The sequence below is a fragment of the Actinia tenebrosa genome, unplaced genomic scaffold (genome assembly GCF_029948245.1).
Source record: "Actinia tenebrosa isolate PJP-AT-01 unplaced genomic scaffold, QUT_ActTen_1.0 PGA_scaffold16__25_contigs__length_10494907, whole genome shotgun sequence".
Classification (NCBI taxonomy): domain Eukaryota; kingdom Metazoa; phylum Cnidaria; class Anthozoa; order Actiniaria; family Actiniidae; genus Actinia; species Actinia tenebrosa.
The window spans coordinates 839,671-856,471 of NW_028292576.1; the positions used below are offsets into that span (position 1 = coordinate 839,671).

A 16,801-nucleotide genomic window follows, 5' to 3' on the forward strand; every position below is an offset into this window, starting at 1 on the left:
TATCCAGCATAAATGCTCAGTCATTCGTGACAGGCGGTAAGAATACATTTAAATAACATTAACCTTTAATTTTTTCGTCAAACTTGACATTTCCCCCCACGATTTTCTAAAATAAAAGCATCGCAGTCAAATCTATCGATAATTTTTATCTTTTTCTGTTTCCTCTTTCAAGGAAACGACAAGCTAATAGAGACATTGGTTACAGAGTTATTAGTTGAATCATCATATCAGATTCCCTACTATAGAAAAATGGAAAATCCTGCAGAGAAAATACTTGCCAAATTCTGCCAAAAAAGAAGATTATTACTTGGCGAGTTATATAACATTCTTGTCAGATATGATGCTGCTGCATTGGCTGATGAGTTTTTGTAAGCACCGTTTTATACCTTATACTTCTAATAGATACAGTTACAGAAACGCCCGTAGAAACAGGAATGCAACTTTTGTAGAACAAGAAGACACGTTTCGGAATTCACCTTTTCCCCCATTCCCCATATTGCTTTGCTTTTTGGAGGGTAACCTTTAAAAAAACTGTTTAAAATGAAACCTTCTTCAATCAGATGTGTTTCTTATATCTGCTTTTATCAGTAAGATACGGTTTACCAATTCTCCACGTTCTGAACATCAAGAACATGTATAGACTCACAAAGAAGTGCTAATGATTTACATTACACTTATTTAATCCTTGTTTTCTTTTGTTTGTTTGTTTATTTTTGTTTCAACAACGTCTTCAATAACAACAACAATAACGTCTTCAGCATTTTGTGGGTTTTTCCCTCTGGTTACGCCCCAAATCGCAATGCATTATGGGGAATTTAGCATCTAACTACTGAATATGAACAAGCACCATGTAACTGCTTGTTCTGCTGGAATAGAATACATCGACGATACGGCGGCCGTCTTGCAAGGGGCAAAACAAAACAAAGATGACGGAAAAGATATAAAGTTTCGTGTGTTTGTCATCATTTTATGCCAGTGGGTAAAGGTGATCGATGTGTCGTCTTAATTCATCTTTAATTGGATTATCTTAAGGTGAGCTGTTAATAGCGAGCTTTATTTGTACTCGAACGCCCGATAAAGCCTTGAGATCCAAGATAGCCGCGGTATCGTTGAACTAGTCCATTGACTTGATACTGTCTACGTTTGTAAATTTAATTAGCCCTTTAAAGTCCGACATTGGCATCGAAGAGAATGCGCTTGCTTCGTGTAAGTCCTAATTTTCTGATCGCTCTCTATCAGCGTGTCTTTATTAATGTCGGAATCTTGCAATTTTTGGCACAAAGTATATAGAGTACCAAAGGAGTCATGGGCTTTGCCCTCTACTCTTTACCTTTTACACACGTAAACTATGTGGTTCCAAAACAAGTTCATTGGTGCACAGAAGACACCAAGTTATAACTGTCATTCTGTCCTAAGTCATCTGTAGACACTGAATTCGCTGTGCATGCTATAAGTGACTGTATAGCAGATATGAGGAACTAGATATCTGATGAGCTTTTGCTTAGCTAGAATTAAGTACCAGTTCTTCTTAATCGGTACCAGACAACAGTTAGTTTAGATATAGATAGTATTTCAGTAGCCATGTCTTCCCAGTGTCTGTCGTAAGAAACTTATGTAGGTGGTCTATGCACGTTATCAAAGCACGTTAGTTAGTACTTGTTGTTGGTGAACCGCTGCCCGGCTAGCTCAGTTGGTAAGAGCGTCGGTCTGTTGTTCGAGAAGTTGTGGTTCAAGCCTCGGCCGGACCAACACTCAGGGTCTTAAAATAACTAAGGAGAAGGTGCTGCCTGAATTGTAATTACATCTGCAAATGGTTAGACCTTCAAGTCTTTTCGGATAAAGACTTTAAACCGTAGGCCCCGTCTAGCTGGTCTACGCATGTTAGTAAAGTCAAAGCACGTTAGTTAGTACATGAGATATTTTACTTTGCCTCGGCTAGAAGGGTCACCCTACTGGTAGGGTTACCCTATTTGCGAAATAGGGTGATCGTGGTACCCGGGACAACACTTTAATTCGCCTAACCGAGACAACTTTTTCATTTGAGCATGCGTATTGAAATCGATATTTGTCGCGGGTTTATAGGGACAACTTCTTTCCATATGAACGCTCGGTATAGTTGGCTCGAGAGTAGGAGGGTGTTCCTACCAGAAACAAGTTTTTTCCATGTAAACGGCGCGTCGGGGTCTTAAGATAACTGAGGAGAAGGTGCTGCATTTGATAATTACATCTGCAAATGGTTAGACTTTCACGTGGCTCGGATGACCACGTTAGTGCCGGTCCCGTCACTAATCAACTAGAGACGTTAAAAGAGGACCACGAGTTTACCAGTTGAATTACTGTCAAGCGTTATCCTCTATAAACAAAGTTAATTAATTTTTTTACAGCACAGCATTAGGCGCATTCCGCGCAAAGTACAAGCTTGTCAGCTGAAGCGACTCAAATTCTAATACACGCTTTTATCACCGGTCGTGCTGACTATTACAACAGGTTGCTCTATGGTTTGCCAGACTGCAAGCTTAATACGTTACAGCGTGTAATAAGTGCATCTCCTAGATTTTGGAACATTACTCCTGTTTTGCGTAGCCAGCGCTGGCTGCCGATAAGATCTCGTATTTTTATTTGCATTTAGAGCTATCCATGGGTTCTCGCCCCAAGTATCAGTATGCCTAAATTATGAATCTCTCTTTCTGGAGAGTTGCTTCACATCAAAACAATCACTATAATATTGAAACGTCAATTAAAGGGGGAATAGCGATTCCTAGACGATTAATAATTATTCCAGTAAAATTTCAACTGAATTACAATTCGGACAATTTTTGTACTAGTCCCCTTTAAAGACGTATCTTTTCAGGTTGGCTTGTTGTTAGTCATTCTCTTATTAGTTTTTGGAATGGTTTACATAAGCCCGTGAAATACTCTTAAGGATATTTAGCACTACTTTACTCTAATTCTTTTTTTTTCTATTGTGTTTATCTGAGTATTACACTCTAATTAATACACTTTGTTTCACGGGTTATTAAAAACCGCTCTAACAGTACCATTAGTATATGTAATAGATTAGGACTCCATGCTGTCCAATTAAGAAATAATTGGACGAGGAAAATTCCGAGGACTGTCAAAATTGGATGAGGCCGTAGGCCGAGTCCAAGTTGGCAGTCAGAGGAACTTTTCGAGTCTAATTATTTCTTGATTGGGGAGCATGAAATCCTAATTATATAGCTGCCTAATTAATCCCATATCAACAAGACCTGTCCAATTAAGAAAATAATTGGACAGTTACCTATATGGGATTAATGAGAAGCTGTATAATTATTATTATTATCAATCTAGGATATTTTTAGTTGATATTTTATAGACTATATGCTGTAATTATTTTTAACCACTATAATCACATAATTTTATATTAAGTGTCGCAGCAAATGTAATGCGCGATAGATCATTGTCATGGATATCGCACAGTGTAATTGATTAGAATCATTATAATAATTATTATTAATTTCGAAATAGAGAATAACAAAGATTTCGTTGTTGAAACGCCCAAAGAACTCATATCCATAGGACATAATCATATCCCATAGGACCCAAGCCATGTTTTCAAAGAAATAGAAAAAATGCGCTGTGATTGAACAACCTTCAAAAGTGATGTATGACTTCACAACAAATTCAATTTGTCGGTAACAAATAAACGAGCAGGGGACTGGAACTGAGTTTCTCAAATTTGATTTAATTTACAAATTCACAAACAGAACTCATAAGAAAGAGCGAATAAAAATTAATGAGCATTGAAAATTCGATCCAGTTTGGGAAAATTGAAAAGAATGATTATACGAGTTAAAAAAATCTAGAAATACAGAAGTTAATTATGAGTAACTGATATTGTGCGAGTTTTGCTGAAAACCATTTAAACTTTAACGGGATATGTAATTTTTATCATGGCTCAGCTCAGTTTTCATTGCTTTTCTAGAGGAGAAAAGTTAGGAAGATGTCCTTAGGAGTTTCCCTTAACTCGATCGCGCAGCCTCTCCTTGACTCGCTGCGAGTTTAGATTCCAGAGTAGGGCTAGGCCTATATAGGCGATATCAGTGAAGGTAACGGGGAAAGGTAACAACAATATGGAATTTTCCTAAACTTTGCACGTTTTCCCGGCATATTTTTTTCTGTGTTGATATTGAACATTTGATCCACAATGCATTTCAAGCTTGTTATGCAACATAAATATGCAACAAAACCTTCACCCTGTTGAGTAACTTCACGCGAAGGACAGTACGTTTCTCCATTTTGCGTCTCTCTGTCTCCCTGCCCTTTAGTCTGACATCTTTCTGCCATTTCTATGTAGACTTTAAACACAGGTGGCAAGTAAGAGCCATAAAGAACACAATTGAGATATTAGTTGTTTGGATTTAAAGTGCTACTATGACGAAAATCGCTCAAACTTGGATTCAGCTGAAACTTCCTAAGAATACTCTTTAAAGGTCCAATAATCACTGTATGAAGTGTTTTCTTGACATTCAGGACAAAAGTATGATATTTTTACGATTATTTTTTGGAGTCTGTGATGTCATACACTCAACATCGAATATCGCTCCATACATTTCTTTGTAGTTTATGATCAAAACATCAGTAGTAAAGGGAGAAAGAAATACCCAAACACCCCCAAAATATAAATTATAGTCACAAGTAATGTGAAATAAGCACATTAGCCACCCTTTGGGCTTCATAGGAATAAAATAAATTAAGGATTTATATACAAATAAATATATGTAGCAATGTTTGATGTTGAGTGTATGACGTCACAGACTTCAAAAAATAATCGTAAAAATAGCATACTTTCGTCCTGAATGTCAAGAAAACACTTCATACAGTGATTATTGGACCTTTAAAGAGTATTCTTAGGAAGTTTCAGCTGAATCCAAGTTTGAGCGATTTTCGTCATAGTAGCACTTTAAAGATGAATACCTATTATGACACATCTAACGATCAAATAGAAAAAGAGAACGAGTAGTACAGTTTTAATTGTTTTAGCATAAACTACTTGCTAATATTATACGAGTTTTTAAAACAAAGAATGACCCTGAAAACTTTACTGAACAAAACGACGGTGAACTAGCGGCAATGTTTTTATTAATCTTTGCGCTCGACTCGAAGTCTTAACGCATGAGCTTAAACTTTTTCTAATTGTATAGCTTTTTGTCTCTATTATTGCGGTCAAAACTATCTTTCCAAGCTTTTTCATCTTGTTGTCTGTTCTTGGGAACCTTTCTAGTTGAATGAGTGATACTGAAACTGAACGGATTTATTCACAAATCTACGGTGGCCCATAGGGGACAACTGCAAACAAATAAAAGCTGCTGTAAAGAAATTATTGCTGCAAACAAAAAAAAAAGTTGCTGAATTAATAGAAGTTGCTGCAAACAAAAACAGTCATTATTGTCAATTCTTCAGTGTTTAATTTATCTGTAGTTTCCAAAACCCGAATTCCTTTCCTTGACACCGGTTTTGGCCTTCAGCTGCATCGTGGGACGAAACTTTGTTCTCCTTATTGATCAATTTTGAATAGAGAAACAAAAAATTTCGCAGTTGCATTATACCATCGAGTATATTGCCCTTTAGTAAAAATACGCAGGTGATTATAGAATGTCTCGCGCGCTGATTGGTCAAGAAACTCACACTATCACACGATAATCACCTCGAGCGAAAATCCAAAATGTTTTTGTTGCTGTTACCGGAAAAAAAATGCCTTTTATCTTCTTTTTTTTTTTTTTTTTTTGAAAGAATCACCTTTGTATTTATACTAAAACAATTATTTGCCTCAGCTCAGTGAATATCGGAGAGCCGCTCGAAGACTCGCGTCTCGGTAAATTATTCCCCGATAATCACTTCGCCTTCAGCGAAAAATTGTTAAATAATGTATCTATGCCCTAATTGTGATTGAATGATTTATATGAAGACAATGACACTATCATGGATATCATTAGACTTTTTACAACAAAGTAATAAAACACAATCAATAAACGTTAACGGAATACTTAATGTCTTGCTAATAACCGATATTACACATGCGTTCGGGACGGGTTTACCAAAATTACTCTAACAGATGTTTTTACTTCATTAAACTATAGTTTTAGCAGATCATGGTTGACAATTTTGTTACTAGTGATACACTAACACATATTCATATTGCAATTTGGGAACTAAATATCGATAATTCCGTAAATACTGTACGATAAAGATGAATGCTTATCAATAAAAGCTGTGACAGGATTAGCAGCCCATTTGTCTATTTATCGGGGAAGGGTGGGGGCAGTGGTGTTCTCTTGCTAACCCATACCAGAAATCTTACTTCCGTTGTTACATAAAATTGGCCCCTCCTAATTTTCCATTTTGTTAATAATTATTGTAAAGATGCTGTATAAATCTTTTTTTGTGCGTACCCCCCCCCCCCCCCCCACTACTTGAACCTCTAATCCCTCCCCCCTATTCCTTATTAAAAAATGAATAGTCATTTACGTCAGGCATTGAATTATTAGTCTGAGATCAGCCTGACTTGAACTTTGAAAACAGAGTCAGACTGCACATATGTAGGATATAAATTAGAAGTCCTCAGTTTTCTCAAGTCTTGACTAACTAGTACTGCCCCTAAGGTCAGACATTGCCTAAAAGGGCTATTATTTTCACTGAGCACTTCATTCTCTAGTTATGAGTAACAGTTTACAAAAAGTAAGGAATAGTAGTCCTAGGGGGTATAACCCTCTCATAATCAGGTACTGCCTGGAAAAGCTTGGGCTCTCTTGTATCTGCATCAGTAAAGGATAGTATGGAGGCAATGCTACCACAGCGATAGCAGTAGTTGGGAGCAGAACATACGGTCACTAACTTCTCATCAAACATGTACTTGTATCCTTCATGTACCAGTTGATGTGCTCTGCATATGAGCTTCAGGTTATTGATGTGAACAAACTGCAAAAGAAAAACTGAAGTCAATTTTTGCTGAATTGGCTCAGTTCATTGAGCACCCGACTGTTGTGTGGGAGGTTGTGGGTTTAAACCTTGGCAGCCAGACCAACACTCGTGGTCTTAGAATAACGGAGGAGAAGGTGCTGTCTTTGTAATTACATCTACAAATAGTTAGACTTTCAAGTGGCTCGGATGACCACTTTAAATGGCGGTCCTGTCTCTCCAGACTTCATCATCACTACTAACCAATATCGGAGGGAAGTAAAAGAACCACTGAGGACGTATAGAAATCCTGGCAGTGACCACCCTCAGTGTCTACATGTCATACTAACCATCTCTTATTCATACCTTATTGTAAAACAGTGATCATATCCATATGTAAAAGAGCGCTATATAAATAATCAAATCATAAAATAGTGAATGAAGAACCACTGAGTAGAAATGCCAATGCTAAATATGGTAATTGTTCAGTCAATAGCTTAGAAGGATCATCATGTGATGAGTAATAATAAAACAAAAACCAAAGCCTTGACTCGATCTGGTTGTGGTTACAACAAAACTATGAAAACTGGAATTATTGGCCACATACCTCACGCGTGACCGTTAGGTCCAAAGAGCCATCCTGCACCTCTAGGGCTGATAGCCCAAGTGTCCACTTCTTCAGGATCAGACCAAACAAGGTCTTTACTCTTGTCAAGGAATATGGTTTAAATATCTGACTTATATGTACTGTATGAAAAGATCATTGAAAAATGCATTTCCAGAGCTCACACTATTTGTGTCTTATATATTGAGACCCACAAAATGCTGAAAAGAACTGCATGGTTGTGAGAATGCCATTCAGTAATCTTAATTCAGGCTTAGTACTGCAAGGTCAGAGCATATATACATAAGATCAACATCGGATACCATCGGATACTCATCTTTGCATCATATTTACCGCTACCTACCATCTATTTCACCCCGGCCTGCTCTCAGTCTGACCTCTAGCTCAGCTGGTAGAGCATCGGTAGTACAATTCCATAGGTCGTGGGTTCGATTCCCAGCAAGGTCGGAAATATTAATTTTTTCCGGCGCGCGCGATATTGTTATTTATGCTCTCTTGTTTTGACATAACATGGGCCGGCTTGAACAGAGTGCGAGGGTTTCTATATATATATATATATTTCTATATTTTATGTTTGAAAATTCATTGTAAATCGTTATAGAGTGTATTTTACAGTCAATGTTATTAACGTTGTCTACCCAAAAAAGACATTTACACATTTACACATTTACACATTTACACATTTACACATTTACACATTTACACATTTACACATTTACACATTTACACATTTACACATTTACACATTTACACATTTACACATTTAGACTAAAAAATATCATGTGTTTCCTCGAACGTTCTGACATAAAACAAACGCGTAAATACCATTCTCCATCTTAAATCCTCACTAAATGGTCAGGCGGCATTCTGGATTTTCGATTCACGAGTTGAATTTTACATTTAAAGTTCAGGCTGACGCACACGAGGCAAAGAATACATAATGAAACACGTGATATTTCTTTTAGTCTAAATGTCTAAATGTGTAAATGACTATATGTGTAAATGTGTAAATTTCTTTTTTCGTTGGACAACGTTAACGACATTGACTGTATAACGCTATAGAAATTCATTAAATTATTATTATTATTATTATTATTATTATTATTATTATCATTATAACAATTCACGATTCATAAAAGTCACGTGATGCGGGCTTAACCTCGAATTCAGGTGATATTTGTTAGTGTAATTTCCGCTTTTGTTTTCTATTTTAGGAGCGAGGCTAAGCCGCATGCACGTGACTTTTAAGAATCGTCAATAGTGGCAATATATGATTGCCGAAATCTTGCAAAAGATGCTAATGTGGAGACCCCTAATAAGGTGTTAACCATGATCAGACGAGGTGGCCGAGTGGTTAAGGCGTTGGACTGCTAATCCAATGGGTTCTGCCCGCGTGGGTTCGAATCCCATCCTCGTCGACGGGTAATTTTTTTTGTATCTTGCACGGGCATCATGTGTGTTCCTACGTCCCTATCGTTCTGGTTTCATTTACATGACCTCTACTTTATGCATCAGTATTACGCATGAGTAAAAGTTTGAGTTTTTGGTCACATGCTGTAATGACACAACGTCAGCCAATATATCATTTTTATTCGTCCGTCGATACATTCGAATTCTTTCATCCAAATATTAATATAACGTTTGATCCGTTATTTTGCATTGCCATAGTATTAAATCCATTAAAGTCATTGGATGATTATGATTCTTGACTATGATACTATTAGTGAAAAATGCGGGTATGTGCGCCTCTACGAACGTCCAAAAATTGCACGTCAACTATTCACATCAAAATGTTTCAAAATCTATCCAATAAACTTTCCTTCATATTTTGATATATAATGACGACCATTTTGAGTTGTTTTTTCAAGATAAATCAAAAACGAGAATGGTGACCCCCATTTTTTTTGATTTTTGATAAATGCGATACTCGTCATTATATATCAAAATATGAAGGAAAGTTTATTGAATAGATTTTAAATTATTTTGATGGGAATAGTTGACATGTTCAGTTTTTGGATGTTCGTAGAAGCGCACATACCTGCATTTTACACTAATAGTTCAAGAATCATAGTCATTTAATGACTTTGATGGATCTATTAATATAGTGTCTAGTAAACTTCGAGTTATGAGTACGTTTTGTTATATGAAAGTACTTTTATCTGTGAATAAAGGTTCTTGATTACAGCTTCCGGTTGCTACCGCAGTTCACTATAAACCCCATAAATTGAGATATTTGAAGAGCATCTAGCAAAAAACGAGAATGGTGACCCCATCTTTTTATTGCAGTTTTTAAATATCCACAACATAGTTAATGTAAGTAAACTGAGTGAAAAGATTGTCCGGTTAAAACGTTTTCAGTGTATTAGGAAAGGTACATTTGTTATTGAGGGAAGTGCCGTGGGGATTCAGAGCAAAGGGTCATCAGTAAATGATTTGTGCAAAAGGAGGGGATGACTAGTTACCCCCCTTACACAAACCTTGGATCGCTCATGCCTTTAAAGGACAACTGACCCCAAAAATTGCCGTTTTTCATATAAAACTACAACGTACATAGATCACATAAATTCAACTTTGAACTCTGATACAGCTTCTATGTCGCCGAAAAGAAATAATCAATTCGCGAAAAATAGCAATAGAAGAGCGCCATATTTGAGCCCGCAATAAATTACCGCATTAATGCCGTGACGTCACAACGTGAAGCTTGCATTCCAAACTTGTTGAGTTTGTATATTTCGAGTGCTAGTCGATCTTTTAATAGTCTAAGTTAGAGTAAGTTTCTTAATCCAGATGGTCCATTGTTGTGTGCCAGAATGCACCAACCATTCTTCCAAAACTGAGTCTGTTAGCTACCACAAAATTCCTAACAAAATAGCTCTTCAGAAGGCATGGATAGCGCGGATAAAGAGAGAGAACCTGCCGCCTTTGAAGAACTGCTACGTTTGCAGCGATCACTTCGAGGATTCATGCTTTGAAGTGGATCTGATGGAGCAGTTAACCGGGATAAAAAGGAAGAGGAGATTAAAGAGCGATGCTGTTCCGTCAGTATTCAATTTTTGCAAGCCAGCTAAAAGAAGAGCTACATCAGAGAACCGGCTCAAACGCAAACAAAACGAAGAGGTGAGATAACATGTCATTTATACATAACATAGTTTACATTGTTTTTCGAAATAATCACTCATGAAAAAGACTTATTAATGCATACCGAAGCGAGTCATCAATCATTAGCTATTTATGCTTTCATAGATGAAATGTTGCTTAAAATCATAAGTATAGCTAGTAATATTTGATCGATACTTGAAATTTTCAAAATGGTTATTTGCACGTGTTTAGTTTACATTTGATATTTATTCGTAAACCATAACAATGTTGCCGTAATATTCCAAATTTGCTTGGATAAATGACCACGGAAGAATAATTTATAGCATTGTTGGTTAATATGTTTATTTTGTATTATTTAAGGTAAAGTAGGCCTCGAAGAATGGTTTATAGTATTGTTGAAAACATTGTTTATTTTTGTATTTTCAAAGAATGTGGAGCAGCTATGTGCCACAATAAATCCCTCGTGTGAAGATCCACCAAGTATGGAAACACCAGAGTTCTCTCCTGAACCACTTTGTAAGGAGATTGGTGTTCAGTGTTGCCTTGGTTGTAGATATGTTGTAACATCCACTGCATCAACTCAGACAGAGCCTGGATACTATAAAGATGCCGACACAACAACAGTTTACAATCCCTCCCCTTCACCAAACATCAGTAGAGATGAAATACTCAGTGTGAGCTTCCACGACCACAGCTACAGTACTAGCTATCACACCTCACCAGTAAAGTCAATGCCAACAGTGTCTCCACAAAAGTCAGAAAAGTCTTTGTTTTCAGAGGAAGAGGGACTCCCACTAAGTGACGATGATGATGGTTTCATTGTTTCATCGCAAGAGACAGTTTCAACAACGGACAGTGAATTAGAGCCAGAAAACAAAGACTGCAATAAAACTCTTGAAAACCATATCAAAGAACCTAAATATTTGGTATTTAACTCTTGTTTGCAGCAGTTATTCAAGTTTTGTAGAAGCTGTGGAGCACCTATCGCTGATGTCAACTTTGTATGTCAAGGCAGCCTACTTATTGTGACAACTATATGTATGAAACATCATGCTTTGACATGGTACTCACAGCCAATGTTAAATCGCTTAGCTATTGGGAACTTGTTGATTTCCTCATCAATATTATTTACTGGTAATACTTTTACCAGACTTCAAAACTTTGCATCCTGTCTTGGCCTAAAATTTCTGAGTGAGAGGGTCTTTTACAGACATCAGGAACGTTACCTATTTCCTGTTGTTAATGATGCTTGGAAGAGAGAGGAGGCTGCTGTAATTGAAGAGCTGTCAAATAAGGACATAGTAAATCTCAATGGTGATGGCCGAAGTGACAGTCCTGGCCATAGTGCTAAATATGGCACATATACTATGATGGAGACAAGCACAGGGAAAATTGCCACCTTCAGCATTGTTCAAGTCTCTGAAGTAACCAGCTCCAATGCTATGGAGAAAGAGGGGTTTCTAAGGTGTTTGAACACTTTAGAAGACACGGTCAGTATAAAATGTATCACAACTGACAGACACACATCCATCACCAGCACTATGGCAAAAGATTTTAGCTACATCAAACACCAGTATGATGTGTGGCATCTTTCCAAGTCAATTGTAAAAAAGCTGAACAAGAAAGCAAAATTGAAGAAAAACCAAGAGCTGGCACCCTGGATACAATCCATTTCAAACCATCTTTGGTGGTGTGCTGCTACATGTAATGGGGATGTACAACTTTTGAGAGAGAAGTGGAAATCTGTTGTTCACCATTGCGTGAACAAGCATTCCTGGAAGGATGCAGAGGTATTCAAAAAGTGTGCCCATCCTCCCCTAACCCGCAGACAAGTGCGCACCACACACTGGATCAAGCCGGGGTCACCAGCTCATGTGGCCCTAGAAGAGGTTGTCCTTCAACCAAAGTTACTTAATGACTTGGCAAGATTGACCGACTTTTGTCACACAGGAGGGCTTGAAGTTTATCATTTGATGATGCTGAAGTATTGCTCAAAAAGAGAGCACTTCTCTTACAAGGGAATGGTTGCTCGTACTCAACTTGCTGCCATTGACAACAATTTCAATACAGCTAGAATTCAAGCAATTGTTCAAAAAGGCCCAAGGAGTGGAGAAGCTCGTTATCGCAAGTGCTTCCCTAAGATGCACAAGCGCTGGGTTGTTAAGCCAGTCTTACAAAGAAAAAGCTATGCTTTCCTCCCTGAGCTACAACTGAAAGTACTTGAAATTTGTGAGGGTGGCATGGAGGCTGCAGGGGTTGACCCAATTGAAGAGGTTGAATTACCAAGAAACATTGCTAGTGTTCCTGCCCCAGACAAACAGGAATTGATTGAACGACACCGGTCAAGATTTTCTAGGTAATTAATTTAAATGGAATGTAGTAGAGACTAAAAACACTGAAATGTGTAGTGTTAAGTGATGCTAATTCTAACCATTTCCTATTTTTAATTAACACTATTTAGTAGAAAATAATGCAAAGCATCATTGGCACTCTTTTAGTGATTGTACTCTAGTGAATAGCTGTTTTGAAAGAACTGTCAAGTAAGCCTGTCGTCCCAATCCCCCTCATCTTTGAACAGTTGTGTTCATTACTGGTAATAATTACAATGCTTCTACAAATGGGAAGGTACATGACAGACCCAAGTAAAACTGCTATAAACAAAATATGTAATTAATGTGAAGGGGACCTGATTAAAGTGGTAGATAAGTTTGCAGTTTTTAGATGTTCAGATGAAAATTGTATTAAAATATCATTACCACTTAGGAAACGATTGACTTTTAAATGAAATCTTAAAAGAGGTCTTTTCTTTAACTATCTACGCTCCATTATATATGGGGTCTCTCCCAGTATGAATGTAGTATAGAAAAAATTCCAGCTGAATAGTGACTTTCGCTTTCACTCATGGGAATCAAGATGTTCATTCATTTGCTCTCAGTGAATTAATCAGCACATGATTACTGAGCTGCAAAGGGCCTATTTGCCTGGAAAAAAAATATATGAGCCATAAATGGCTGACAAGCCTGGATGCCAAGATTTCCTAGTGCCAATTTGTCTGACAATGAGACTAGTCAGTACCGAGATTCTAAGATGGGGTGGGATTCTATCACCAAGAGAATTTTTTTTTCATTTAGCACAATTTTTGAATCCATTATAGCATGCTACTTCAAGGCAAATTCTTTATAAACAATACTGACTAGCCTTGTTTTCAGACAAATTGGTGCCCAGGAAATATTGGTTATCCATGTCTAGTATAACTGCAGAATTTGCTTGGTTAGCTCATGATTTTGTCCACTAGTGTTTTGTACACTAGGTTCTCTATTCAGCTGGATATTTTGTCTAGGTGTAGTTGTTTTTAAATAATAAAATATGCAAAACCTAGAAAACATTTATATAAACAACTTTCTATATGTACTTCATCTAAAAATAAATTCATGACTACTCTTATACATTTTGGTCTCAGCCTTTCCATGTTTTCCTTTTCAATTTATCAATTCAGAAATCCTGATAGAAAAAAATCCACTCTGTGTATATGAAATGAAGTAAGGAATAAATAAAATGTATATAATAACTCCATGTAACTTTAGGCCAAGCTAATCATCTGCATAGTGAAAACCTTCAAATTCAAAGTCCTCCTCTAGTCCAGGGGGAGGGAAGTGTGCTCTGATGCACATGACAGCACAAGAGGGCAGAACAACCCGAACTTCCTTTCCAAGAACTCCCCAGCACCATCTTGCTAGTTGCCTATATGCAATGTGTCTGTACTGCTTGTGCTCTGGGCCTTCATACGCATTACTGTACTGCTGTTTGTACTGAGCCCATGCGGTTCGAAGAACATACTTATTGGCACAAACAGGTAAGAATCCAGGATGTTGAGTAATGCATGGTGGTGGTTCATCAGCATCTCCATCTTCAACAACAGACTGGCATGTTGCAACCACTTTTTCGATTTCTTGGCAACAAATGCATTCAGATATTGAATCCATAATTTGGCAGCTACCACAGGTACACCTATTTAACAGAAATAAAACAATTCTTAGTATCTTTGAACATTATCAACGATTGTCCCAAGTGAGAATATACATACACAACTTGTGACACAACTATATCCCTGTATCTATATCCTGCAGTATATAACTTATTGACTATCAAGCGATGTTTTTAAACATGTTTTTAATTAAAATTGTGAAAGTTGGTATTGCTTTTGGTCGCAAACTGGATTCATGCATACCAATATCTAAAGAACAGATTGCAAGAACACGAGTGGCAAGATACGATTTTATATAAAATGGATATGTAGTTCAGTTTTGTGATAAGACAGAGGTACGACTTACCAATCTGAATTTGTAAGTCGATTGTTCTCTTGTTCATCGTCTTCAATAATGTCACTGTCAGATCCTTCTCTGAACTCTTCATCTGAGGAGATTTCTATTTCTGGTTCAAACTGATATGGCCGTAAACCAAATTCGTCGTCCATTCCGAAAAATTCTTGAGCGAAATCGTCTCCCGAGCTGTCCGAGCCTTCGGAAGAAGAATTAGATTCTGACATGCCTTTAATTTGATGACCAAGTTGTATTTTTTGAGTAAAAAGTATAAGAAACTGAGGAAGAAGTCAGGCAAACAACTGGAAGCTTGAACTCTTGTGACATTGTGACGTCATTACGCTATTTTTCTGAGCCCGCGATAAAAGCGCAAGATGGCGGCCACCAGAGCGATATATGCGATGTTTTCAAAAAATTGTTTTAGAAAAATGGATGCTCTATCCCCTTTAAAAACTGGATTTTTGGACTTCTCAAATGATGTAGTTCCTCTTAAGAATGGGTCATTTTGGAGGGTCAGTTGTCCTTTAAGTACAGTGTATGTCATACCTTTTAACGTTATCTGTTTTCTAAATTCTTCAATACATTTAGAGATACTGGAGTACTTTGGAGGGTATCCGGTCATTTCGAGACACAGATACAAGTTCGATACAGGCATATATCCGTTTCGATACACCTCATACACCGTTCATCATATATCATATATGTAGGATATTACAGGTTCAAAACGATCTTATAAAGATAAGTATTTATTGCTATGTTGAGATACGAGGATACCAGACCAAACGTTACCAAGTTTTCCGTGAATTATTGACTTGCAAAACTTGTCAATCGACAACAAGAATGTTCAACTCGTCAAACTACCAGATCTTAATCAGAAAACTATGATTTTTTCCAAAATCTTCATCAGAAACTCACATCTTCTAAACTTTATGAAGAATTTTTAGATAAATATGAAAGGGGATTCAAGTTTAGAGAGAAACACGCAAACGACTAGCTCAAAAACTTTAGACGCGGACGAGATATTTTGACTCGACAACAAGAATGTTCGACTAGTCAAAACTACCAGATCTTAGTCAGAACTCCATAATTTTTTGTATGTTGGTGTGGTTTCGTTGGTGTATAGTGCATCGAAAATCTTTATTATTATTGTCAAGGTAAAAGCATATGAGTTATTGACTTTTGAAGCATTTGGTCGGTTGTGCATATTTGCTGGTTAGGAGTTAAAAAAGCCAATAAAGTGCTGTGATAGGTAGATTTTGATCCGCTTGGAGCTCAAAGCTCGATGAATCTACTCTGGAGTTTTTTTGACGTGGATCGAATTCATATACTTTCACCTTGATAAAAATAAAGGTTATAATAGTATATTCTCTAACTTGTTGTCGATTGACGAGTTTTGCAAGTCAATAATTCACGGAAAACTTGGTAACGTTTGGTCTGGTATCCTCCTATCTCAACATAGCAATAAATACTTATCTTTATAAGATCGTTTTGAACCTGTAAAGTCCTATATATATGATATATATTGAACAGTGTATGAGGTGTATCGAAACGGATATATGCCTGTCTTGAACTTGTATCTTAGTGTCTCGAAAGGACCTGTCTCAAAACGACTGTGTCTCGAAATGACTGGCATTCCTTTGGAGTACTTTCAGGTTCAGTACATATCCTACAACTGGCTACTTTCATTTGCCAAATTAGTCAAACATGCCTTCATCAAACACTAAAGCAACATCACTAGAAAAAGATGCCCATAATCCGGTTGAAACCTAAGAAAACAATAATAAGCATGAAAAGGCACTTGGGATAGCCCTGCCTCCTTCCT

The 16,801-nt window shown here is 37.1% G+C and overlaps 3 protein-coding genes and 1 non-coding gene across 4 annotated transcripts in view; 3 read left to right on the forward strand and 1 right to left on the reverse strand.

The window, feature by feature from the left end:
* Nucleotides 1–3,703, forward strand: part of LOC148910514 (uncharacterized) — a 29,164-nt gene extending 25,461 nt beyond the window's left edge. The window contains exon 11 of the mRNA XM_089031245.1: nucleotides 173–3,703. Coding sequence (XP_088887371.1) covers nucleotides 173–372 — 200 coding nt within the window. The 3' untranslated portion in view covers nucleotides 373–3,703. The remainder of the gene's footprint in view (nucleotides 1–172) is intronic.
* Nucleotides 3,704–8,897: 5,194 nt separating this feature from the next.
* Nucleotides 8,898–8,979, forward strand: Trnas-gcu (transfer RNA serine (anticodon GCU)). The gene has a single exon. It is a non-coding gene; the product is annotated as a tRNA-Ser (tRNA).
* A 1,097-nt stretch (nucleotides 8,980–10,076) lies between these two features.
* Nucleotides 10,077–13,427, forward strand: LOC148910517 (uncharacterized). Its single transcript, XM_089031243.1, has 2 exons — nucleotides 10,077–10,678; nucleotides 11,089–13,427. The coding sequence occupies exons 1-2, from the start codon at nucleotides 10,349–10,351 to the stop codon at nucleotides 13,018–13,020; spliced, it is 2,262 nt and encodes a 753-aa protein (XP_088887369.1). The 5' UTR covers nucleotides 10,077–10,348; the 3' UTR covers nucleotides 13,021–13,427.
* LOC148910518 (uncharacterized) lies at nucleotides 13,005–15,317 on the reverse strand. The gene is made up of 2 exons (XM_089031246.1): nucleotides 14,992–15,317; nucleotides 13,005–14,668 (listed from the first exon to the last, which is right to left on the reverse strand). Exons 1-2 carry the CDS (start codon nucleotides 15,204–15,206, stop codon nucleotides 14,251–14,253), a joined length of 633 nt encoding a protein of 210 aa, XP_088887372.1. The 5' UTR covers nucleotides 15,207–15,317; the 3' UTR covers nucleotides 13,005–14,250.
* Between the last annotated feature and the right edge of the window lie 1,484 nt (nucleotides 15,318–16,801).

What these genes read in the sequence shown, in the direction of transcription:
- LOC148910518 (XM_089031246.1), bottom strand. Translation starts at nt 15,206, where the DNA reads ATGTCAGAATCTAATTCTTCTTCCGAAGGCTCGGACAGCTCGGGAGAC. An exon ending in CGACTTACAAATTCAGATTG is followed by an intron (nt 14,669 to 14,991) that starts GTAAGTCGTACC and finishes TCTGTTAAATAG; the next exon opens with GTGTACCTGTGGTAGCTGCC.
- LOC148910517 (XM_089031243.1), top strand. Translation starts at nt 10,349, where the DNA reads ATGGTCCATTGTTGTGTGCCAGAATGCACCAACCATTCTTCCAAAACT. An exon ending in AACGCAAACAAAACGAAGAG is followed by an intron (nt 10,679 to 11,088) that starts GTGAGATAACAT and finishes GTATTTTCAAAG; the next exon opens with AATGTGGAGCAGCTATGTGC.